The sequence below is a fragment of the Engystomops pustulosus genome, chromosome 1 (genome assembly GCF_040894005.1).
Source record: "Engystomops pustulosus chromosome 1, aEngPut4.maternal, whole genome shotgun sequence".
Classification (NCBI taxonomy): domain Eukaryota; kingdom Metazoa; phylum Chordata; class Amphibia; order Anura; family Leptodactylidae; genus Engystomops; species Engystomops pustulosus.
In genome coordinates this window covers 81,738,382-81,763,040 of record NC_092411.1, presented here as the reverse complement: position 1 = coordinate 81,763,040, position 24,659 = coordinate 81,738,382, and the positions used below count along the sequence as shown (strand labels likewise).

Below are 24,659 nucleotides of genomic sequence, written 5' to 3'. Positions count from 1 at the left end.
GGTGGTAACAGGTCTACAGGTTTCCTTTTTCATGGCCAGCTTCAGTTTTGGTATTCACAATCATAAGCTACAGTAAGGCCCCTTTCACACGGCCTTTGTGGGGGCATATATCTGGGAGAATATATGTCCCCACAGACAGCTATGGACCCCGGTGGTGGTACACACGTGGCACTGTACCTTGGAGCATGCTCCATCTTTCCCCATACATCTGGCAGGGCGCTGTGCATCGTTATGGAGAGGGGCAGCGCTCACCCCTCCTCTCTAGTGGGCTGCATGTGTCAATGTCAAAGTAGCATAAATACTGGTACTGAAATCAGAAATCTGGTATTTACCCATTTCTACAGCGACTGGCATTACCTCTGTATGCATAGTGGCAGTCTGCTGCCAGTCACTGATAGGATCGTCACCAAGTATAGAAGTAGCAACAATAAAAATCAATACATTTTATACTGGATATTTCCCAACAAACCTATTTATCAACCTGCAACTGTGCTACAGTAAGTGAATTATCACATGCTGAGATGATACCAGCGCTTTTACAGGGAACTACCCCTGACCTGACTTACTATCCCAATATATCAATACAGAGATAAATTTAAAGTGTAAATTTAGAAGAAGGGCTGGAACACGCATGTTCACATTGTAACTAAAATTATATTAGAAAGTTAGAAATCAATAGTGGAGATGATAGGAAACTTTGTGATATAGAGGCAGTCCCCAGGTTACATGCAAGATAGGTCCATAGGTTTGTTCTCAAGTTGAATTTGTATGCAAGTCGAAACTGTATATAATTGTAGATCCAGACCAAAAATGTTTGCCCCAGTGACAATTGGAGTTTCACTTTTTTTTTTTTTGCTGTAATTGGACCAAGGATTATCAATAAAGCTTCAGCACAGACACCGCACTGCTGATCATTACAGCCTGGGACTAAAGCATTCCGAGAGCTTTGTTTCCTTTCACCCGGCTGGAGTGGGGAGGATGGGAGCGGAGGGGAGGATGGGAGCGGAGGGGAGGATGGGAGCGGAGGGGAGGATGGGAGCGGAGGGGAGGATGGGAGCGGAGGGGAGGATGGGAGCGGAGGGGAGGGAAGTTAAAGCCAGAAGGTTTTTATATTGGAATATATTATTATTAAAATAATGTTTATGGTGGATTATTGTAAAACAGTTCAGTTTTACACAAGTCTATGTGTGCCGGAGACAGATGGCATAGTTTGTTTCAATGGAGAGGGGAGGGGTGAGAAGCACCGACTCCACCTCCCTTCCCCATCCAGGATCCAGTCCGGATGAGCACACGGCCGTGTGAAGACGACCTTACAACTGCTAATTTTTGCTGCGGTCCAATTAGGTCCTTCCATGTTTAAATGCCGGTTGGCACCTCCATGATGGCATCGGAGGGCACCAATCAGTTGTCATGACATCTGGGAGTCTTTTAATGGCACCCATAGCAGTCATTAGGGATTCTGCATTTCAGTCTGCCAGAGATAATATAGTTGTATTGCAGAATATTGTACAAGTAATCAGAAGCCCTAGAGTTAAAGTACCCTAGGAGGCCTGAAATAATAGAATAAAAAAAATAATAATTTTAAAAAGTTTTAAAAATAAAAGATTCAAATCTCCTCACTTTCCCTGGAATACGTAAAATCATAAATATGTTCAGTATCCCAAAACATTAAAAAAAAAAAAAAATTATTCTTGGCATCGAACCCCCACTGCCCAAATGTCAGATTCGACATTATTTAGCAACACATACAATTTTAATAAAAATAGATCAAAAGTATGTACAGTTCCAAAAATGGCATCAATAAAAATGTCAACTTTGCAAAACTTGACAACTTACAACTCCATACACTGAAGTATGAAAAAGTTATCGGTATACAAATATGTAAAAACTGAGATTTTGTTTGGTAAAAAAAAAAAAAAAAACAAAAAAAAATTTTTAGTATTAAAACAGAATAAAACCTATAAAATTTGGCATCTCTATTTGTGGGGTCAGTAAAGTTACAAAGGTGAGGTATCAGTTGGATTGCACTGGAAAAGATGTATAAAAAAAAAGCCAGTAGAAAAAAGGCACAACTTTATTTTTTTCAAGCTTCCCTGTACACTGAACAAAATATAAAATGATTCCAGTAGAAAGTACAATTTGTCCCGCAGATAAAAAGCCCTCACAAGTCTCTAAACTGATAAAATAAAAATGATATGCTATGTGAAAAAAGGGGTAAAAAAAATTGTCAAGAAATATGTCCCTGCGTCCTTTTTTTTTTTGTGTGAATAAGTTTTATGTCCTTCATCCACTGACAGCTGAGAGATTAAGGAACCTGGTAAAGTGTCTTGTGACATAACTCTTTACAGACACTTTATGGAATGTCTTATCTTCTCACAGAGGTGAATTAAAAGAACCCCTCCAATAATAAATTTTTCCCAGATTAATGGCTCTTTTCATATAGCACAACTTTGCTTTCTTTCCATATATGCAGCATTTTCCTTGTTATCCTCCTTAGGTTTGCCCGTCCTAAGAGCAGCCTGACTGCTCTGATCTCCACACACTGAAAATATGTGTGTGTGGTGATAGACTGTGTAAATAAGAAATTTTACTCAAGTGCTTGAGGAGAAGGGCTGCTGGGGCTGTGCGGTGGACCACATGTGCAGCTAGCAGGAGAGCCTCCTGTCTGTGCAGCACTGTAGATGCAGAAGTCTCCTGCAAAAAAAATAGGGGTGGCAGAGTTTCTCCCCCCTTTCCCATCAGTTCCCCCATCACAGTCTGTGATCCTGTATAGATTTCTGTCTTTCTCTCTGCACCTCAAGCTGTATTATAGAGACTACACTCTGCAATCCTTCCTCCCAGCCCCTGCTCTCCTGACACCATCTTCAAAGCTGTAAAGCTACCAGCTCTGTGGAACAAGAGCTGCGGGTCAGCTTTTGCGGTCTGTACATCACTGTAATCCACTGTCCACAATATGCTTCCAAGATTTAAAGGGGTTATCCAAGTTTACTAATAATTTAGGGCCGGGCTGGAGTGGGCCATTTAAAAAATTATAAACGTGAACTTACCTCCTCCAGCGTTGCCAATGTCCCATGCTGCGATCCGTCTGATCTGTGCGACGCTCGGCCGGAAACTCCCATCCGACACCATCTCCCAGCGCTTACAATGCTGAGAGATAGTGACGGATGGGAGGAGCCGGCCAACTCGCCGGCCGAAAGCTCCCTGTGCGCAGCTTCTGTGCCCTTGTAAAAAAACAGGGGTCACGGATCACATGGACCGCGGCGCCGGAGGTGGTAAGTGCATGTTTATTATTTTTAAAAAGCCCTCCCCATAAACTCTGATAACCCCTTTAAATAAGCTTTATGGGTGCATTCATGCGTGGCGCAAAACGCACTGCAACAGCTGAAGAGAGATTTGCCCAAATAAATTTAAGTTATCTTGACACATAAGTCATATTTTATGAACGCAAACGTATGTGTTAACATTGCCTTAACAGATGTGTTTTGTAAACACTAATGTAAGTATTAATTTAATTAAGCCAATCTCTCTTCAATGCCACAAATGAATGCACCCTAAACGTAAAAAAAAAAAAAATGCATACAGTCTAAAATTCATTTAGATGCAAGGATCTGGTAATGGACCATGACAGAAGGTACATACCACAAGATAAAAATAAACCTAAATGATGCAAAAGGAAGTTGCTCACATATTCATTGTTTTATAGAAGATAAATCAGAGGCAGCCTCTGTACCAGGATCATAAAGAAGAGTTTCACACCTGACATTGGAGTTGGGTTGAGACATTGGCTGTGACGGCTGTGGAGATGGCTGGGGAGGTGGTGGCATGGATTGTGGCGTCTGTACTTGCTGTACAGGTGATGGCGACGACATTAAGGAAATACTGCTTTGATTTACCTGCAAGAAAAATTACAATTGGAAAAAACACAAAATCACAAGCAAAAGAAATGTGTTAAACAATGCATGTACTAGTTAGTTGCATCAGTTTGTGAAACTGTGGAGATATTCAATTTTTAAGATATCTTCATCCAGCCACCTGTATTAAAGAAATGTGAATGATGACAAGGGATAGATTTAATGTAGATTCCTGGAGTCCACATCATGCAAAATACATCTAAAGCAAACTGGAAGTGGTTTTCAAGGCACATGGAGCAGCCATGTACCAAGCCAGATACTTCCTGGAAGGTTTCAGCACTTCAGTGTCTCACAAGATGAACTCCAGCTACAACACCACAACCTCTATAAACCTAGAACAAACAAACAAAGTAGTGCAAGAAGCAGAAAGCAAAAAAAAAAAAAAATTGCCTTAGGGGGTGAAAATGCCAGGGTCAGCTAAAATACAGGGAGTAATGGAAATGTTTTATTAGTTTACACTGTAAGTAGCTATTCTATGGTGTAAGGAAAAGGCAAGGTCACAGGCACACTTACACTAGTTACATACGCTAACAGACTAATATTAGGCAGCACAGTTCAATAGGCAAAACATCAGAAAACTACAGAGACAGCTACTGAACAGCCCATAGAAAACAGGCAGGTCATAAAACCATCCTCCATGAACGGCTTCATATTAAGAGGGACTCAGCGACTGTCACAGCTCTGGCACCCACAAGTCAGCCAATACCTGTGGGATCTGTGATCCTCCCATTGGGGTGGAGCTTGGAGGCGTGTCAGATGAAGTGGTGGGCGGGAACCGCGACCTTATTGCCATCCCACCTCGAGCCATAGCTGCGGTGATCATCTTTGGGAGGACAGAGTGACAATAGACAAAAGTAAAACAAGAAATGCAGTGCAAGTGGCGAAAGGGGGGTGGGGGGAGAAGTGCATGCAAAAGCCAGAGGTGATGGAGCCCAAAAGCACCCAAAAAGCTAAAATAAGTTCTACCAGCATCCCAAGCATGGACCAGCTGCACTAAAAGCTTGAGGATTACAGCAGTCTCAAAGATCAGTCCCAGAACATCCTTATTTCTCTTAATAGTCTTCAACATCATTATAACTTATATTTCTCCTTAAACGTACAACTATACACTGCAAGACATTTATTCTTTTTTTCTTCATAAAATTTTGGCTCACCCTATTAGGAGCAACTTCTAGCCGTACAGCAACTCGTCTTTCAATAAAGAATAAACCCAAATATAGATGGAAGGAAACTTCCCTCAACCCATTTTCAGCCAGTAGGATTTCCTGCATGTTTCTACAACAAACAATTTGTTAGAAATCCTGCAGAAAACAGTTAATCTCCTAAGTATATTTTCCATTTTCAGTTAACACTTGACTAAAAGTGAAAATGCATTTGAGTTCCAGGATTGTAGCTGCACTTGAAGCACCAAGATGCACTCCTGTGTAGGTTCTCCTAACAGAACACATCACAGACACTCAGCCTCAAGGAGTAGTAGCGGGCTTCTGGTTGGTTACTGCAGCAGAGGGAGAGAGTAGTGTGAATGCAGAGATCTCATAGCTCTGCAGTTTGGGGACACTCCTCCAGTTCCCCACATCTACCTACAATATTGGAGGAGAAACTCAATCTGCAGCATCGGAGGAGAATGATCTAGTTTGCAAGTTGAACTGAATCTTTTTTTTTTTTAGCAATTTTCTACATTTGAATCTTTGCTCTTGCTAATCAGAGATTACATTGTGGAACGTCATGGCGTCTGTCACCCTAAAAAAAACGCAGGGTGACAGGATCAAAGGTCCCCCCCCCCAAAGCGATAGCTGTGATTTGTCCGTCTGTACTAACTGATCATCACAGAAGAAAACAGGCTTTCCCCGGTTAAACATCCAATATCAGTTCTCCTCATTCTCCTTCACAGAGAAAGGCGATCAGATGCCTACAGTGACCTTCCACACCATAAATCACTTGAACACCACATATAATTAACCCCTTTACTGCCCAGCTGCATACCTCCCCACTGTGCTCTCCTCTCCATTTTGCTTTAACTTTGAAGAAAACATAAAGGGTTAATAAAGCTCCTAAAACCCATTTTAACCCCTTAAGGATGCAGCCATTTTACAGTTTAAGGCCCAGTCCCATCTTTTGGATTCTGACTTGCGTCGCTTTATATGGTTATAACTTTTGAACACTGTTACTTATCAAAGTGATTCTGAGATCGTTTTTCCCCCCCACATGTTGTACTTCATTTTAGTGGTAAATTTTGGCTGATAAGTTTTGAGTTTATTTTCCAAAGAAAGAAAAAAAATGATGAATTTTTTAAAAAATTTCACTTTCTTGAAATTCAAAATCATTACATTTTCAGGCAGATAGATTTACCACCTAAATAAGTTGCTGAATAACATTTCCCATATGTCTACTTTACATTTACATAATTTTTGACATTTATTTTGATGTCACGCGGCTTACAAATCGAATAGAGATTTTCCGTATTTTCAGAATTTACTCTTTTGGGGATAAATACAGTTTTGAATGAAATTTTACATATTTAGCATCAAACCCCCCTATATAACCAATCCATTTACAAATCTGCACCCCTCAAACTATCAGAAACAGCGTTTATGAAGATCGTTAACCCCTTGAGATCTTCATAGTAATTGAATCAAAATGGAGGTGAAATTTAGAATGGTCAAATTTTGCCGGTTATACGTTCATTTAGCCCCAAAATTTACACATTTCCAAAAGATAAAAATAGAAAACCCACCATAAAATTTGTTCTACAATTTCTCCCGAGTACAAAAGACTCCCCACATGTGGCTGTGACTTGTGTTATGGGGGCACAGCGAGGTGCAGAAGGGAAGGAGCGCCCTGCAGCTGCCAGGATTTTAGTTTTCTCGTTGCCCCCTTTTGAAGGCTATAAAATTTTCGCTTTTCCGTTATTTGGGCCATGTGACGGCATTTTTTTTGCGGGATGAGATGCTTTTTCCAGTGTTACCATTTTGGGGTTGGTATCACCTATTGTTGAAAATTTAGGAACTTGTTTTTGAGGGCAGGAGTAGAAAAGCATCAATTCTGTACTGGATTTTTTTTTTTTTTTTCGTGTTGACCGTTTAGCCTCACAATCATCTTTATTCTATGGGACGATACGATTATGGGGATACCAGACTTAAATATATTTTCTTACATTTTACTAAATTTGTCAAATAAAACCGTAATGTGGCGGGAAAAAAAATCTATAATTTTTGCATTGCCGTCTTCCAAGTGGCATAACATTTTTACTTTTTTGGCTACGGAGCTGGTTGATGGCTTGTTTTTTTGCGGGACATGTTGTACTTTGCACCAGTATCATTCTGGAGTACATATGTTTTTTTTTTATCACTTTTTATTGCATTTTTTGTAAGATTGAATAGGTAAAAATTATAATTTTTGGTGGGCGTTTTTAAAGTTTTTAAATGGCGTTCATCGTACGGGTTCAATAATGATTTACTTTTATTCTACGTGTTGTTACGGACGCGGTGATACTATACATGTGGGGTTTTTGTTATGATTTAGCCTTTGTTTGGGTTCTATGTCTCTTCATATGTTATGGGGCTTACTAGCATTTTTATTGATTTATTACTTTATTTTTTATTGAATAGCATTTTTTTTTTTTTTTACTTTTTCCACCATGGGACATGAACAAGCAATCATCTGATTGCTTGTTCATGATAATACTCTGCTAATACCCTGCAACACACAAGTATTGCAGTGTCAGCCTATGGACTTGTATAGGCTGGCACTGTGCCAGTAAGACTTCACAGACGCCATCTTACTGGCAATGCCTGAAGCCAGTCCTGGGGACCAGAACGGAACCCAGCATTCCTTACCAGTGATCATATATCCGCCACGGAGCGCTAAGGGGTTAAATAAATTAAAGGCTGTAGTTTCTTGAATGCGGTGGTAATTTATATGTACCTTATATACTCGAGTATAAGCCTAGTTTTTCAGCACAAAAAATGTGCTGAAAAACCCAAACTCTGCTTATACTCGAGTCAAAAAAATAAATAAATCAAAACTCGCCTTTCTGGCGGCACCCGTAGATCTTCTGTGCGATCCATCCGGTACTGTTGTGCTGCACGACAGGGAAGGGGGGGGGCTATATACACTGGGGCAGGGTCTGGCAAGCTATATACACTGGGGCAGGGTCTGGCAAGCTATATACACTGGGGCAGGGTCTGGCAAGCTATATACACTGGGGCAGGGTCTGGCAAGCTATATACACTGGGGCAGGGTCTGGCAAGCTATATACACTGGGGCAGGGTCTGGCAAGCTATATACACTGGGGCAGGGTCTGGCAAGCTATATACACTGGGGCAGGGTCTGGCAAGCTATATACACTGGGGCAGGGTCTGGCAAGCTATATACACTGGGGCAGGGTCTGGCAAGCTATATACACTGGGGCAGGGTCTGGCAAGCTATATACACTGGGGCAGGGTCTGGCAAGCTATATACACTGGGGCAGGGTCTGGCAAGCTATATACACTGGGGCAGGGTCTGGCAAGCTATATACACTGGGGCAGGGTCTGGCAGGCTATATACACTGGGGCAGGGTCTGGCAGGCTATATACACTGGGGCAGGGTCTGGCAGGCTATATACACTGGGGCAGGGTCTGGCAAGCTATATACACTGGGGCAGGGTCTGGCAAGCTATATACACTGGGGCAGGGTCTGGCAGGCTATATACACTGGGGCAGGGTCTGGCAGGCTATATACACTGGGGCAGGGTCTGGCAGGCTATATACACTGGGGCAGGGTCTGGCAAGCTATATACACTGGGGCAGGGTCTGGCAGGCTATATACACTGGGGCAGGGTCTGGCAGGCTATATACACTGGGGCAGGGTCTGGCAGGCTATATACACTGGGGCAGGGTCTGGCAGGCTATATACACTGGGGCAGGGTCTGGCAGGCTATATACACTGGGGCAGGGTCTGGCAGGCTATATACACTGGGGCAGGGTCTGGCAGGCTATATACACTGGGGCAGGGTCTGGCAGGCTATATACACTGGGGCAGGGTCTGGCAAGCTATATACACTGGGGCAGGGGCTGGCAAGCTATATACACTGGGGCAGGGGCTGGCAAGCTATATACACTGGGGCAGGGGCTGGCAAGCTATATACACTGGGGCAGGGGCTGGCAAGCTATATACACTGGGGCAGGGGCTGGCAAGCTATATACACTGGGGCAGGGGCTGGCAAGCTATATACACTGGGGCAGGGGCTGGCAAGCTATATACACTGGGGCAGGGGCTGGCAAGCTATATACACTGGGGCAGGGGCTGGCAAGCTATATACACTGGGGCAGGGGCTGGCAAGCTATATACACTGGGGCAGGGGCTGGCAAGCTATATACACTGGGGCAGGGGCTGGCAAGCTATATACACTGGGGCAGGGGCTGGCAAGCTATATACACTGGGGCAGGGGCTGGCAAGCTATATACACTGGGGCAGGGGCTGGCAAGCTATATACACTGGGGCAGGGGCTGGCAAGCTATATACACTGGGGCAGGGGCTGGCAAGCTATATACACTGGGGCAGGGGCTGGCAAGCTATATACACTGGGGCAGGGGCTGGCAAGCTATATACACTGGGGCAGGGGCTGGCAAGCTATATACACTGGGGCAGGGGCTGGCAAGCTATATACACTGGGGCGGGGGCTGGCAAGCTTTATACACTGGGGCAGGGGCTGGCTGGCTACATACTGGAGAGGCTGTGACCAATGCATTTCCCACCCTCGGCTTATACTCGAGTCAATAGGTTTTCCCAATCTTTTGTGGTAAAATTAGGGGCCTCGGCTTATACTCGAGTATATACGGTATTTTCTGTTTAGGTTAAATTAAAATGACTGGAGTAATGAAATTGCCCTTTCTAAAATGAATTTGGAAATGTTCTTAAAAATAGCTACTAAACATAAAAGCCTTCTAGCATCCTATAGAATAAAAAAAAAAATCTAAAACTTGCCAACATAAAGCAGACATATGGTGAATGTTATTGATTAATTTCTGTGATATATTTTTTGAACAAATAGTCATAAGATTCAAAAGTTTAATAAAATAAATTTAAAATTAATAAATTAAAATAAATTCTAAATATATCACTCAAGTATTTTAACCAATATGAAGTACAATGAAAAATGAAAAAAAAACCTCTCAAAATCAACTGGGTATAAAGGCTTCCAAAGTTATTACAATTTAAAATCGACACGTCAGATTTGAAAAATGGGGCTTTGTCCATATGGTAAAAATAGGCTTAGTACTTAATATATCCTTAGTCACTAATACATGGAGAGCCATCAATCTTTGGTAGGACCCCTACAGTGACTTTATTGCATAGAAAGAAAAAAAAGGAAATATCAAGTTACATAAAAGTTATGTTGTAATGAGTAAAGAGTTTCTTACAAAACTATACATTAACATGTTTGTAACCTCCTGTAGATCATACAGAGTTTCCATCTCTTCCACACTGGCAAATAATTGTTATGGAATCAGCATAGCAGAGGGATCTACAATTTTTTCCATAACTGCCTATGCTGTGCTGTGTCTGTTATGGGAGGCACAGAAATACTGTATACAGCCCCATTCTGCAAATCCCCTCATCCTCAGGGTGGGGGTATCTGGACCATAACCATTTCAGCCACAAATTGCTGAACTGGAAAAAAAAAACCTGTAACAGAGCATTGTTAAAAAAAAATAAATAAAAAAATTATACCAGTTGGTTTTAGTTGTTTAACCCATCTGTCAAACAACTGTACACAGCCTGTAAAAAACACACAATGGTCTCTTAATTTGGCATGGCTTCTCCAGTCCCTTCATAAAGATTACATGAAATATTATGACCGAGTTTTGTTTCGCCCCAAATATATGATTCAAAAAAAAAAGGAAAAAAAAACAAAAAAAAACCAAACAAAAACACACAAACACGTATTCATACTGCTAAACTAAATTAATTATAAGCTCTATGTGGGGGAAAAAAAACTAATAAATGCCCAAAATGGATGAAAAACAATGTTGTCCACTAAAGTCGATAAAAAAAAAACAAAAAGTATGCCAAAAATAAGATGTTATGTAAGCTGATAAACATCATAGAGTGTCGCTATTTGCCTTGAAAAAATGGGAATTATTCTCACCGTTAATTCGGTTTCCATTAGTCCACCATGACGGCCCACCTGGAGGTTGACCCCTTGACCTCTGTAGGGACAGGAAGCAGAGAGGTTAAATTCCCCCCCCTTGCACTCACATACCAGTGTCTTCCAAATAATAACACCGGCAGTGGATGCAACCCCTTTATTGCATGTAAATTTCACATACACTATATACAGTAATATATCATTATAGCATAACAATATATATATATACATATATTTCTAGGGGTGGGAAAAAATACATGGGCCGTCATGGTGGACTAATGGAAACCGAATTAACGGTGAGAATAATTCCCATTTTCCATATCGTCCCCCATGACGGCCCACCTGGAGATTTATCAAATAATTCCTTAGGGAGGGACTACAGTTTGCAAGACTTTTCTACCAAAGGCTAATTCTTTGGTATTCTGGATATTCAGTCTGTAATGTTTGGCAAAGGTCAATTGGTTCGACCAGGTGGCAGCCCTGCATATTTCCTCGATGGAAGCGCCCCTCTTTTCTGCCCATGTGGTAGCCATAGCTCTGGTTGAATGGGCTCTAACTCGCTCAGGAATAGTCAGATTCTGGGACTCATATGCTCCTTTGATGATCAGCTGAATCCATCTGGCTATAGAGGCTTTAGATGCTTTCTTCCCTTTGTTCTTGTTGCCGAACTGAAGGAGAATATTGGAATCTTGGCGCCATGATTCCGTGTTTTTTATATAATGCAGCAAGATTCTTCTGACATCCAAGGAATGCCAAGTAGCTTCTTTTGGAGACTTTGGATCCTGAAAAAATGATGGAAGGAAAATTTCTTGATTTCGATGAAACTCTGAAGAGACTTTAGGAACAAAGGTTTTATCAAGCCTTAAAGTAACTCTATCCTCAGAGATTCTCAAGTATGGCTCTCTAATCGACAATGCCTGAATCTCCCCTAACCTTCTAGCGGATGTTATAGCTATTAGGAAGGTCAATTTTTGGGTCAAGTCCTTTATGTTAGCATCTTCCATAGGCTCGAATGGTGGCCCAGTAAGGTAATTCAGAACTAAAGAAAGATCCCATGATGGGATTTTCTGTATATAATTTGGTCTCAGTCTGGATGTGGCTTTTACAAACCTGCTGATCCATCTGTTATCGGCCAAGGGATGATCAAAGAAAGCGCTTAGAGCTGAAATCTGGACTTTGAGGGTACTGGTCTTCAACCCTTTGTCAAATCCGGACTGTAGGAAGTCTAGGATCTGAGAAATATTCGGAGATGTTTGGTTAGGTTGACTTGAACCACAAAATGACATAAACTTTTTCCATATTTTATTATAAATAGCAAAGGTGACTGGTTTACGACTTGCTTTCATGGTGGTTATTACCTTGTCTGAAAGACCTCTGGACTTTAGTAATGACCTTTCAGGATCCAGGCCGAGAGACTGAGAGACCGTGGGTTTGGGTGATAGATGGGACCTTGGGACAGGAGATCTTCTCTGACAGGCAGAATTATCGGTTCCGCTAGAGCCATTTCTTTTAGGGCTGGGAACCAGTTCTTTTTCGGCCAGTATGGCACTATTAGGATTACAGTGGCCTTGTCCGCCCGAATCTTTTGTATGACTCTGGAAATCAGTGGAATAGGAGGAAAAGCATACATAAGAGGAGCGTCCCAAACCTGATTGAATGCGTCCATCTGAAGGCCTGACCCGGTGCTGTCCAGCAAGTAGAAATTTCTTACTCTGGAATTGGTCTTGGTAGCAAATAAATCTATCGTCGGATGACCCCAAACCTTGGTTATCTCTTGGAATACATTGTCGTTCAGACACCACTCGTTTTGATCTAGGTGATTCCGGCTTAAGAAATCCGCCACCTTGTTGTTTTCTCCTCTTAGATGGATCGCTTTCAACGAGAGGATATATTTTTCTGCCCAGCAAAAAATCTTTTCCGATAACTCCAGGAGATCTTTGCTCCTTGTGCCCCCTTGGTGCTTCAAGTAAGCCACTGTTGTTATATTGTCTGAGTAGACTTTCACATGATGTCCTTTGAGTTCTGAGGCACTGTTTTTCAAGGTCTCCCATACCGCTCTTAGTTCTCGGTAATTTGAGGACCGATTTTGAATGGAGACAGTCCACCGACCCTGAAGAAGTTTGTCTCCTAGATTCGCACCCCAACCTGACCGACTGGCATCTGTTTGGATTACTTTGATTGGCCATGGATGCCAAGGTATTCCTTTCATTAAATGTGACATGTCTGTCCACCAATTCAGGAACATTTTGACTCTTGGAGGTAGTTGGATACTCTGGTCTAGATGGTGGGAGTTCTTGTCCCAAACCTCTAAAATCCAGCACTGGAATCTTCGAGTATGACTTTGACTCCATTGAACAGATTGTATGCAAGCCGTCATCTGCCCCAACATTCTCATGGCTTCTCTTATTGTGCAACAGTCTTGTTGTTGGAAGTGGCGTATCTTCTGAATGAGTCTGTCCCTTTTTTCGGGAGGAAGAAATGACATCTGTAAGGATGTGTTTAGAAGTGTGCCTAGGAATATTGTGTTTTTGCTGGGTGTCAGTTTTGATTTCTCCCAGTTTATGCACCAGCCTAGTTGTTGCAGGGTAGTAATCGTCAGATTCCTGTGCTGTATAAGTTCCCGTTCTGTCTGACCAATTATCAGTAGGTCGTCCAGGTATGGAATCACCACCACTTTCTTGGATCTCAAAAATGCCACTACTTCTATCATGATTTTTGAAAAGGTCCTTGGGGCGGACGAGATCCCGAACGGGAGAGCTTTGTACTGAAAACAAGCTGTGTTTCCCTCCGGAGTGACTACTGCAAATCTGAGGAATTTCTGAGATGGTGGATAGATCGGCACATGGTAGTATGCGTCTTTTAGGTCGATGGTACATAAGAACGCATTTGGCGGAATTAATGGGGTGGCTGAGCATATAGTTTCCATCTTGAATCTCCTGTAAAGAATATGCTTGTTCAGATTTTTGAGATTGAAGATTAGACGGAATGTTCCATTTGGCTTTGTTATGAGGAATAAAGGAGAATAATGACCTTTCCCTTGTGATTGTTTGGGTACTGGAGATATCACATCCATGGTCTTTAGCTTCAGGACCTCCTGCCATAAGCTGGAGGTTAGTGATTGCGACGGCTGTTTTGTTACTATGAAGTTGTTGGGAGGAAGAGAAGTCAGTTCTAACTTGTAACCGTCTAGTAGAATCCCTAAGACCCATGGGTTTGAGGTTATTTGGGTCCAATGGTGACGGAAATGGAGCAGTCTTCCTCCCACTCTGGCGTCATTGCTTTCTAAAGTTAGATGATGAGTTACTGGAGCTGAGTAGGAATCCTCTTCCTCTTCCACCTTTGGAATAACTCCATCTACCTTGTTTGCCTTTACCTCTGTATGGAAACTTCTTCTCCTTTGGGTCACGAAAGGATTGTTTCCTTTGACTTGTTCTTGTTTCAGGAAACCCTTTTTTACGATCCGCCGCTCTCTCCAGAATGGCGTCTAATTCTGCCCCAAATACATATTCACCCTGGAAGGGAAGACTACATAGTTTGGCTTTTGATCTGCAATCACCACTCCACTGTCTTAACCAAATGGCACGTCTTACTGAATTTGACAAGGCACTTTCTTTTGCGCTGAACCTTACTCCCTCTGCCGAGGCATCCGCAATAAAGGCTGTAGCAGACTTTAACATAGGAATAGTATCCAGCAGCATTTCTCTTGAGGTGCCAGTTTTTATGTGGTTCTCTAATTCAGATAGCCAGAAAAAGAGAGTACGGGAAACAGAAGTCGTAGCTATATTCACCTTTAAATTAAGCATGGCGGCTTCCCATGCTTTTTTCAATAAACTATCAGCTTTTCTATCCATCGGGTCTCTAAGCTGAATGGCGTCTTCAAATGGAAGATCAGTCTTCTTTGTGATTTTAGTCACCTGGACATCTACTTTGGGTGTAGCATTCCAGTTCTTTACTTCTTCTTCGTCAAATATCAGACGATTTTTGAAATCTTTAGAGACAGAAATTCTATTTTCAGGCTCTCTCCATTCCTCCAATATCAATTCCTTAAGTGTATTGTTTATTGGAAACACTCTTTTCTTTTTCGCTTTAAGTATGCCAAATAGTTCATCCTGTACAGATTTTGCCTCCTCAATGTCTTCAATTTTTAACGTATCTCTGACCGCTTTAAGTAATGCATCAAGATTTTCTGATGCGAATAGGTATTTCGACTCCATTTTGGTAGCCGCTATAGATTGAGAAACATCCATATCTAAGGAGAAAGATGTACTAGCTTCCTCTGATTCAGCTTCAGACTCAGAATAGGACTCCATCACCCTGGGCCTTTTAGGTGGTACTATCTGGGGAATAATGGAAGCCACAGAAGCCGCCACAGATGTCTGGACTTCTCCCTTAATGAATGATCTCATCTCTTCCATAAAGGAGTATTTCTCTTCTTTGAGTAGACTGTCTAAACATTCTTTGCATACAGGTTTCTTGTAGTTACTTAAGAGCTTATTAAAACACATATTGCATCTGCGTGATTGTGCCTTCTTTTTCTCTAGCTCTTTAGTTTTCTCCTTCTCTTTAGATTCCTACCAAAAGGAAGGAGAACAAAACCAGATTTTGTAGACAGGCTACATGTAATGTGGAATTAAGAAATCCCAAACATACTAGACACCCCGAAACCACTCACAGGAGTTATAGGCGGGGGGTCTGAAACAATGATGTCCATTGCTGAGGACTCGGAGCTGCCAATTGTAATCTATGCATAAACATAACAAACGTTAGAATGTGCAATTACATAGCCGCAATATCATATAGATATATATATGCTCACAATGGCTGACCTTAATAGCGTATATAAACGTGAAGGCTCAGCTCGTTAAATCCAGGCACCAGCTCTATATTTCTAAAAAGACAATGTTTCTCCATTAGTTTTACTGAAAGCAAGCATACTCAATTCTTAAGGTAATGTACCTGTTCCACGTAGCGTGCACGGCTGATGGCGACAGAAGTATAGACCTCAGATCAACGTGAGAGCCCGCTTGATATTTCAAACATACTCACGCCGGCTTCTCGTGTCCGCGATACGTCACTTCCGGTGCGACACACTTTGGCCGGAAGTCGCCATCTTGGAACACCCGGAAGTGTTCCATTTTCCCTGCACGCGCCCGGGTGATGTTGGCTTCGCGGAGCCGTCAACAGAGCCGGTCGAAGGTCCCCTTCCAGGCAGGGGAAGGATGCGCTATGCACCGCTCGCGGCCCGGGACCAGGTAGGATGTAGGGACATGTCCCGCACCTATACTCCCCCCTGACTGTCCCCCTGGAGGAGACGGGGAGAGTTCTCTCCACTACCTGCCCTGTGTAGGGACAGGAAGACACTGGTATGTGAGTGCAAGGGGGGGGAATTTAACCTCTCTGCTTCCTGTCCCTACAGAGGTCAAGGGGTCAACCTCCAGGTGGGCCGTCATGGGGGACGATATGGAAAACACCATTAAAAAGGGCAACTTTTTCCCCTTTTTTTAGAAAAAGTACGTGTGTGTGTGTATAATACACATTGCATAAATCCCTACATGACTGGTACAATAAAGTGGGGGAAAAGAAATTATGCACCCACTAAGTGTGTCTAGGCTGGAAGTGGGAAAAAAAAACGCTTGTCCAACACAGCAAAACATGGTTCACACATACAAGCAGCCTCTTATTAATGTAGTTACATGAGCTGTAGAATATACTCGCAGCTCGCATATTGAACTTTTGCACAGGAACACAGAAGTTGTCAGAGCTGTTCAAAGACATCTGGGTTGTTGCAGCAATAACCTCCATAGCTCCTCTACAACCAGCAGCCATTATTACTTCACCCACAGAGAAACACAGAGAAACCAGAATTAAAGAAGCAGTGCAAGTTACAATTGACAGAACATGTCTAAATATTTACAACCCTCTGGCAGCACACATGTATCTGTGGGTTCAGAGAAAGATATTCCAATAACCTGATGACACGATTTAGAAGGAGCTTAATGCATAAGAACCTGCAATGCTGCTTTAAATGGCTTTGACCCCAGTTAAGAGAAAAAACATGCAGAGAAAGCATTTTCTAGCTACTACAGAGACTTACCTGGGGCCCTGCAGCTGCCATGTGAGCCTGAGCCGCTTGTTGCTGAGCGGCCTGTTGCTGCACCTGCTGGGCAGCCTGTTGCGCTGCTTGCTGTACCTGTTGAGCCTGCTGTTGGGCTTGTTGCTGTGCCTGCGCTTGCTGTCGTGCTTGTTGCTGTGCCTGCACCTGCGCTTGAATCTGCTAATATAGAAAATAAATGTATTTCCAACATGACTCTTACAGAACTAGCGACTTAACAGCTGCTCCATTTGAAGACAGATACCTGGATTAACTTGAGCTGTTGCTGCTGCTGTTGTTGCTGCGGTGTAAGCGTTACAGACATAACCTGTGAGGGCATTTGTCCTGACAAGGTTTGACCGGGTTGTATCAGAGACTGGGTTTGAGGCTGTGTGGAAAGCAGCTGCTGCTGACTTTGTGCCACTTGCTGTTGCTGTAATTGAAGCTGCAAGACCTGCTGCGGTTGTTGCTGTTGCATTTGTTGTTGCTGCAAAGGCTGCTGCATGACCTGCTGCTGTTGCTGCTGCTGTTGTTGTTGCTGCTGCTGCTGTATTCTGTTGAAATGCGCTGCCATTTGTTGAGTCATTTGCTGCTGCTGTAATTGCTGAAGGAAATAAAATTTAAATAAGATAAAAGAGAATCTATACACCAGTCAATCACCAATGAACAAACTGGGGGCATTTGTATTCTCGCTGTTCTTGTGTAGAGATGAACAGAAATCATGTGTCATATAGCCATAAATATAACCTTAAAATATTTGTCACAAGATATCAGGTATGCCCTATACACAAGGCAGGTTGTAAAGTATCTAACAAATGGAGATATATCTGGTAGAACTCAGTTGCCATAGAAGGAGACAAATGTGGCAAGTTCTAAGTGGTCAAACATGTGCACTGCAGCTATGTTTACCACAATTTTTCCCCAAAACAACAATGTCAAAGGATTACAAGATTGCCCAATATGACCGAAAATTAGCTGCCAGTCTCTTCTTCTCTCCCAGGCTGATATTGAACCCCCTCTTCCCCAATTATTTTGTCCGACAGCTCTGTATCAAATCGCTGTCCTTCCTTCTTGTACTAGGGGACTATCTGCCAATATATATACAGACATAAAATGCTCTTTTTACTTATGGGAAATAGAGTCACTTTTTTGTTACAGTGTCTTTGGTTACATTCAGGTCATGTGACCAGGGCGATGGCAACGAAGGGCCTATACCGTTTACATTAGCAAAATGTACTCCATGTATGTATCCAATGACGTGAAATCACAGCAAATTTAATGGAGGATGGAGAAGAGTAGATGTCCATGGAGGCTGCTGTGATGTCACCTGATCAGATACATACATGGAGTATATTCTGCAAATGTAAAGGGTATAGGACCTTAAATGACATCACCCTGGTCACACGACATGTACTGCTGAATAGTAAGGAGGCATAAAACATTGGAGGAGTAGATAATAAGGACCAGCCAAACAGGACATCCCCCTTTAAAGCCAGATAATATAACAAAAAAAGTTGATTTATGGGGATGTAAGGGAAATAATTTTTAGCTGTGGTAACATGTTCACTTTAAGAGGAACACAGAACCTCCATTCCCACTGGCTGTATTTGGAACCCTACCATTCAGGCCTATAATGCAATAAAGCTGAAACTCCTTTCTTCAAGGTCCTCTCCTGCTTCTCCGGACCAAATGCTCTAGCATCAGGACCCAGAGCAGATGGGCCCCAGGAGTAGGACAGTACCCAGCAGGGGAAAAGTACTTGTTAGCTGTACTGAACTGCTTCTGGGTCTGCGTATACAACAAGTGGGGGACACAGAGCTAAGCGGCACATGGAGGAGTGAAAAGCTTGCAGTGTGGTGCAGGGAGCAGAAGAACCAGGAAAAAAAAGAAGACCTGCTCTGGGGGTCTCCAATATTATTATTGTCTACTCTGGGATCTCTCTATTATTAATGTCTGCTCTGGGGTTCCTAGCATTATTATCTACTCTAATAATAATCTCCACTATTATTGGGGTCATATTTACTGCTGTACTGTGGTGGCGTTTTGTGCTGCAATTGCTGGTACATGCAAGGTTCTGGTTATTGGCGCAGCCTCTTAAGGTTGAGCAGTATGACAATGCAGCAATTGGACCAATAAATGTTGTTCACCCCTGGCCTAAATCCTTAGATCAGGAACAGACAATTAAAAGTATATTTTATAATCCCATTTTATCGCAATCCCAGCTTCACGGCCCTGACCATTCTGAAGATGAGTGTAAATTAAGTAGACAAAGCGGATGGTGCATGAGATTTAAGAAATATCTGTAGGCAGCAAAACTGGTATTACATATAAGGACGTAAAATACAAGCACATCAATATGCACATAAGGTTTATTCACAGCCATGTTTCACACAATATATTGCAGAATGTTTCAGTGAAGCATTTATAAAACAGAGGCTGTATGTAGAAGAGAAGAAAAGGAATGGATGGTCTGAAAACCGGAGACCTGTTTGCACTTGTGGAATGGTACACCAGTACCCTGAGGAAAGCATGCAATAGACTTAGGTGACGGAACGTGTGGGGCATCACGACCCCCTGGCTGGCTCTGGAGTTCTGGTTCGGTAAACTGCTATGATTTTACTTGTATATGGGCTACATGCAGTGTTCTATACTTAATGGCTATTGTTATATAGGAGAGTTTACTGTGCCATTGTGATAGTATACACTTTAAATAGCTTATTCCTTTTGGGGCTTCTACTGTATCTACTTATTGACACCAGTCAGGGTGGTTCCTTTGGAATGATTTTACAACATTCATACCATTGAGTCTTTTGTGTCTGTGTACTTGTTACACGTTTTAAGTGTTTTTAAATTGGTCAGTGTTTGTCCAAATATTTGGCATGTGTAAATAAAGTTTGATATTTTGCTTATAGTTTGGTTGTTCTAACACGCTTTTCTTGTACATATTTGATGTTTTTTTGTGTCTACAATGCAACCCGTGCAGATTTGCTGTGCAGGATCCACAACTTTTGTCGTACATGCAATAGACTTGTCACACGCTTTGATTGGGGTACTGATGTACCATTGAAACCTTCAGAGCATATTGGTGTACTTGCATTTTACTGTCTTATGAAGTTGGGGTAGGATCCCCAATCCTGAGCACTTCAAATATCAATGTACAGCTGTACACATTTGATGGTATTACGTATAGTTAAAATACATCTGGTTTGTCGGACTCACCTGCTGCTGCTGGCTTTGCTGCTGTTGAATCTGTAGCTTTAACATATGTTGCTGCTGCTGCTGGGCTGCTACCTGCAGCTGTGCCTGCTGTTGCTGCTGCTGTTGTTGTGCTGCTGCCACTGCCATCTGAAACTGCTGCTGCTGTTGCGGCTGCATAACGTTCTGCTGCGTCACCTGAAATTGCTGCTGTTGTTGCTGTTGATGTTGCTGCTGCTGTTGAAGTGCAGCGACTTGCTGCTGCTGCTGAAACTGTTGTTGCTGCTGCTGCTGAGCCATTTGCTGTAGTTGGAGTTGAGCTAAAAAAGCAAGGACAGAAATGATCAGATGTGTAAGGAAAATCTTAGGTGGGCCTGATGTGGTCAATAATACGGTGGCCAGATGGTGCACTGCAGTTGTAGATAGGACTGCACTACAATGAAAATAATACAAAAGTACCTGTTTACAAGCTGTTTTCTTAGAGGGCATTTGCTGTGAACCTTGGGCTGCACATCGACTAGTCAAGTGACAGCTTCACATCTGTTACAAGACAAGCAGTCATGCACTGTGTGACTAACTTCCCCCTCCCTATGCCTTCTCTATTGTTTTCTACACAAAATATGTCACATGTACATGTCACGTTCATATAACTAAAATAGGCTTCTCAATGGCAACTTCAGCACTGCAAAAAGTTTGTACAGAGAGACACAAAAGCAGCAAAACACTGGGTTAAATTGCAAAATAAGTGGTTAAAAGATATCTTTATCATGTTAGGATCACTAGGGGATTAATATTTGAGAACTTTCTTTCGTGGGCAAACCCCTTACCAACACGTGATGAAGTAGTTGTAACGTAGTTGTCTGCGGGTGATTGGACAGGGATATATTGCATATACTTACCGGTAACACTCGATTTTTGTCATTTTTTCAATTAAAGTGTTTTTTTTAAAAGTAGTAACTTTTACCAAACTATGTTAGAAATATGTACAGCATTATTCCATCACCCTTCCCCAGGTTCAGCTACAGATGCAAGGGGTACATGTACTTCTGCAAAGTGAAAGTGGAAGACTGTAGCTAACAGGCTTGAGGGAGGCAAACTTACACATACATCTCCTGAACTCTTCCACTTAGAACACAATTCACAGTAAACAGGAGAAATGCCCCATTAATATCATATAGGGATTGTGCATGGATGCTTAATAGAACCAGAGATATCCACTCTTAAAATTACAATAGGGAAAAGAAAATTGTACAAAAAAAAAAAATCAATTTACTACAAAATAAAGGGTGGATATCTCTGGTTCTCTAATGCATCCATACACAATCCAACGCGTGACGTAGCTGTATGTCACGCGTTGGCTGCTGGTGATTGGAGAGGGCTTTCGGGCTGAGCCCTCTCCATAGTTGGTAAGTGTTTGCTGCATATTGCAGCAAACACTTACCAGTAACGCCAGCTTCCGGTGCTAGCACCGCGCGGGCGCCGCCACCTTGGTCCGGATTGTTGTTCCCTGTGACATCACAAGGGAGCGGTGATCCGTGACTATGACAGCCTCGGGGTACACAAAGACTCAAGGCGGTCGCTTTTTACTCAATGTATTACAATGTCCGATTTGCACATTATATTTCATGATTTGTAAAATCCCCATATACTACTGTAAAGTAGTATGGCAGTATATGGTAGGAAAAGACAGACAAGGTTAAAGTACCCTTAGGGGGTCTGAAAAAGATTGAATAAAAATAAAATAAAAATTCTAAATAAACGCCCTTAGAACTGAAATTTAAATAAACACAGGAAAAATCATAAACAGGTTATGTATCAAAATGTTCGATCTATCATCATCATAATGGTTATTCAAAGCCAAAAATGCAATTTTACAAAATATTAAAAAAAAAAAAAAATCAATAAAATTACAATTGGGAAAAGAAAGCTGTTAAAAAAAATAATAATAATTAAATTTACTAAGAAATAAAGGGTGGGTATCTCCGGTTCTCTTATGCATCCATACACAATCCATAAATCATTAACCCCCTTTGCTCATTTCTCGCTCTCCATAACTTTTTCATTTTTCCGTGTACAGACCTGTGTGAGGGCTTATTTTAAGCATAACAAAAATTTCCATGCCATATACTGGAAAGCAGGGAAAAAAATTCCAAACATGGAAAAATTTTAAAAAATTGCATGTGCATCACGTTCTTGTGGGCTCAGTTTTTACAACTTTCACTCTACGCTCCAAATAACACCTGTACTTTATTCTTTGGTTCGGTGCGATCGCGGTGATACCAAATTTATACAGGTTTTATTGCGTTTTAATACATTTTCAAAAATTAAACTGATGTGTACGAAAAGTTTTAAAAACTTTTTGCCATCTTCTGACGCTAATAACTTTTTCATACTTTGGTGAACGGAGCTGTGTAAAGGTCATTTTTTGCGAAATGAGCCGATGTTTTCATTGCTACCATTTTAAGGACTGTGCAACATTTTGATCACTATTCATTACATCTTTCATGTCACGTAAAAGTCGCGTTTCAGACATTTGGGCGCCATTTCCAGTTTTGGAGGTCACCGCAGTCAATAACTGTTTATTTTGATAGATTGGGCATTTTGGGACGCGGCGATACCTAATGTGTTTGGGATTTTTACTGTTAATTATGTTTTATATGAGTTCTAGGGAAAGGGGGGGGTGATTAGAATTTAAAATATTTTAGAAATTTTTTTAAACTTTTTTTTTTCACTATTTCTTAGACTTTCTATGGTACATTAACCCTAGATGGTCCAATTGTTCCTACCATGCAAGCACCGACCGCAGGTGATAGTGATGGTTCTATGCAGCAAAGACTATCTCTGTATGTAGAGGGCTCAGCCCGTGTCACTCTTCATAGTCAAGGATATATCTGCCGCAAAGCGTGAAGGGGTTTAAGGGGTGTTTCTAGGTGCCAAGGTTCAGTAGATATAGCCGTTTAAAGTTGGCCACTTTAATGACAATTATAAAACGTCCTTTCTGCACAGGGAATGTACAAATAGGACGTATATAGTCATGGAAGTTGTGAAGGGTTTAAAATCACAAAAGCCCTCTTTGAAGGGAATGAAGCTTTACTGATAATCCTTGGTCCCATTACAGCAAAAAATGTTTAAAATCCAATTGTCACTGGGGCCAACATTTTTTTTGTCTGGATCTTCAATTATAAAATATACAGTTTCAACTTACATACAAATTCAACTTAAGAACAAACCTAAGGGCCCTATCTTGTATGTAACCCGGGGACTACCTGTATATCTACTTCTGTATAGTAAATGTCTAGTTTCATTTATAGGTATATGTAATAATGCTACTTCACCAATTATAAAATGACTCAATATACCATTGTGTTTATGTATTTTTATTATTTTCTTCCATTCTTGTGTAGATATTTTTAATAATTATATTGTCTTTTAGTAGAAGTCTTCCACGGTCTATCATTGTGTCACACAAGTAAAAGCAGCAATTGTACAGAGTTGACTACCTGAAGTATAGGGAAAAAAACAAGTGGATGGGTGAAGGCCCAACAGCTGGGATCTCTGCCGATCATGAGAACAAGGGTCCTGTTCTCATTAATGAGCATATTGGAAGACCAAGGTACCCAGGGGACCAATTCAGACTTTTGTATTCAATATATAGAATCAGGAGTGGTTTATAAAATGGAAGAGCTGAAAATCTTTATTATTATTGTCTGGGTTCCACTCGACTTTTGCTTGCAAACACTAAAGGAAAATCCAGATTAGAATACTGCCGTCTGTAAGGGGCCAAACAAGGTGTGAAATATAGTGCTTGAAAACATTCTTTGAAAAAAATCCACAAGTGTGCAGTGAAATGTAAAATAACCATTTCCTGAGAACTTACTGGGTTGGTTTCCTGTTGATACACCAGATATGCCATGTGGTGCCATTCCAGATGCCCCAGGCTGTGGCTGTCCGGGAAGACTCATCTGTTGGGCGATTTGAGGCATTCCACCGATGCCACCCATTTGAGCACCAGGAGGCCGGGCCCCCATAGCCATTCCCTGTACGCCTACTGGAGCTGTCCCAGTTAATGTCTGTAGGGCATTCATGGGATCTACTGTAAGGTATAAATATAAGTAAACAACATGTTTCTACAAATATTCCCCAATGTAATTTTCATTTTTAAATCATGAAAAACATTTAAAAAAAAAAAGACATAGTAAGCAGAGACCTCAATGCTATGGTTGCAATTGACCATTTTATTGCTTGGCAAAGACTTAAATTTATTGCACAAGTAACCAAAGCACTGCAGGAATATGATGGTGTGAACTATTAAAGACCATAAGTATCTTAC

General features: G+C 41.7%; 1 protein-coding gene across 4 annotated transcripts in view; it reads right to left on the bottom strand.

Moving 5' to 3' along the window:
• The window catches only part of MED15 (mediator complex subunit 15), a 40,888-nt gene that overhangs the window by 6,465 nt on the left and 9,764 nt on the right, over nt 1-24,659 (bottom strand). Inside the window, exons 5-10 of one of the 4 annotated variants that reach the window (XM_072145324.1) lie at nt 24,207-24,422; nt 20,354-20,649; nt 17,400-17,738; nt 17,138-17,314; nt 4,618-4,734; nt 3,757-3,893 (exon numbers count right to left, since the gene is read on the bottom strand). In XM_072145324.1, coding sequence (XP_072001425.1) covers nt 3,757-3,893; nt 4,618-4,734; nt 17,138-17,314; nt 17,400-17,738; nt 20,354-20,649; nt 24,207-24,422 — 1,282 coding nt within the window. Of the gene's footprint in view, nt 1-3,756; nt 3,894-4,617; nt 4,735-17,137; nt 17,318-17,399; nt 17,739-20,353; nt 20,650-24,206; nt 24,423-24,659 lie in introns of all 4 variants that reach the window. The other 3 variants (XM_072145314.1, XM_072145343.1, XM_072145334.1) reach the window with 3 other exon arrangements.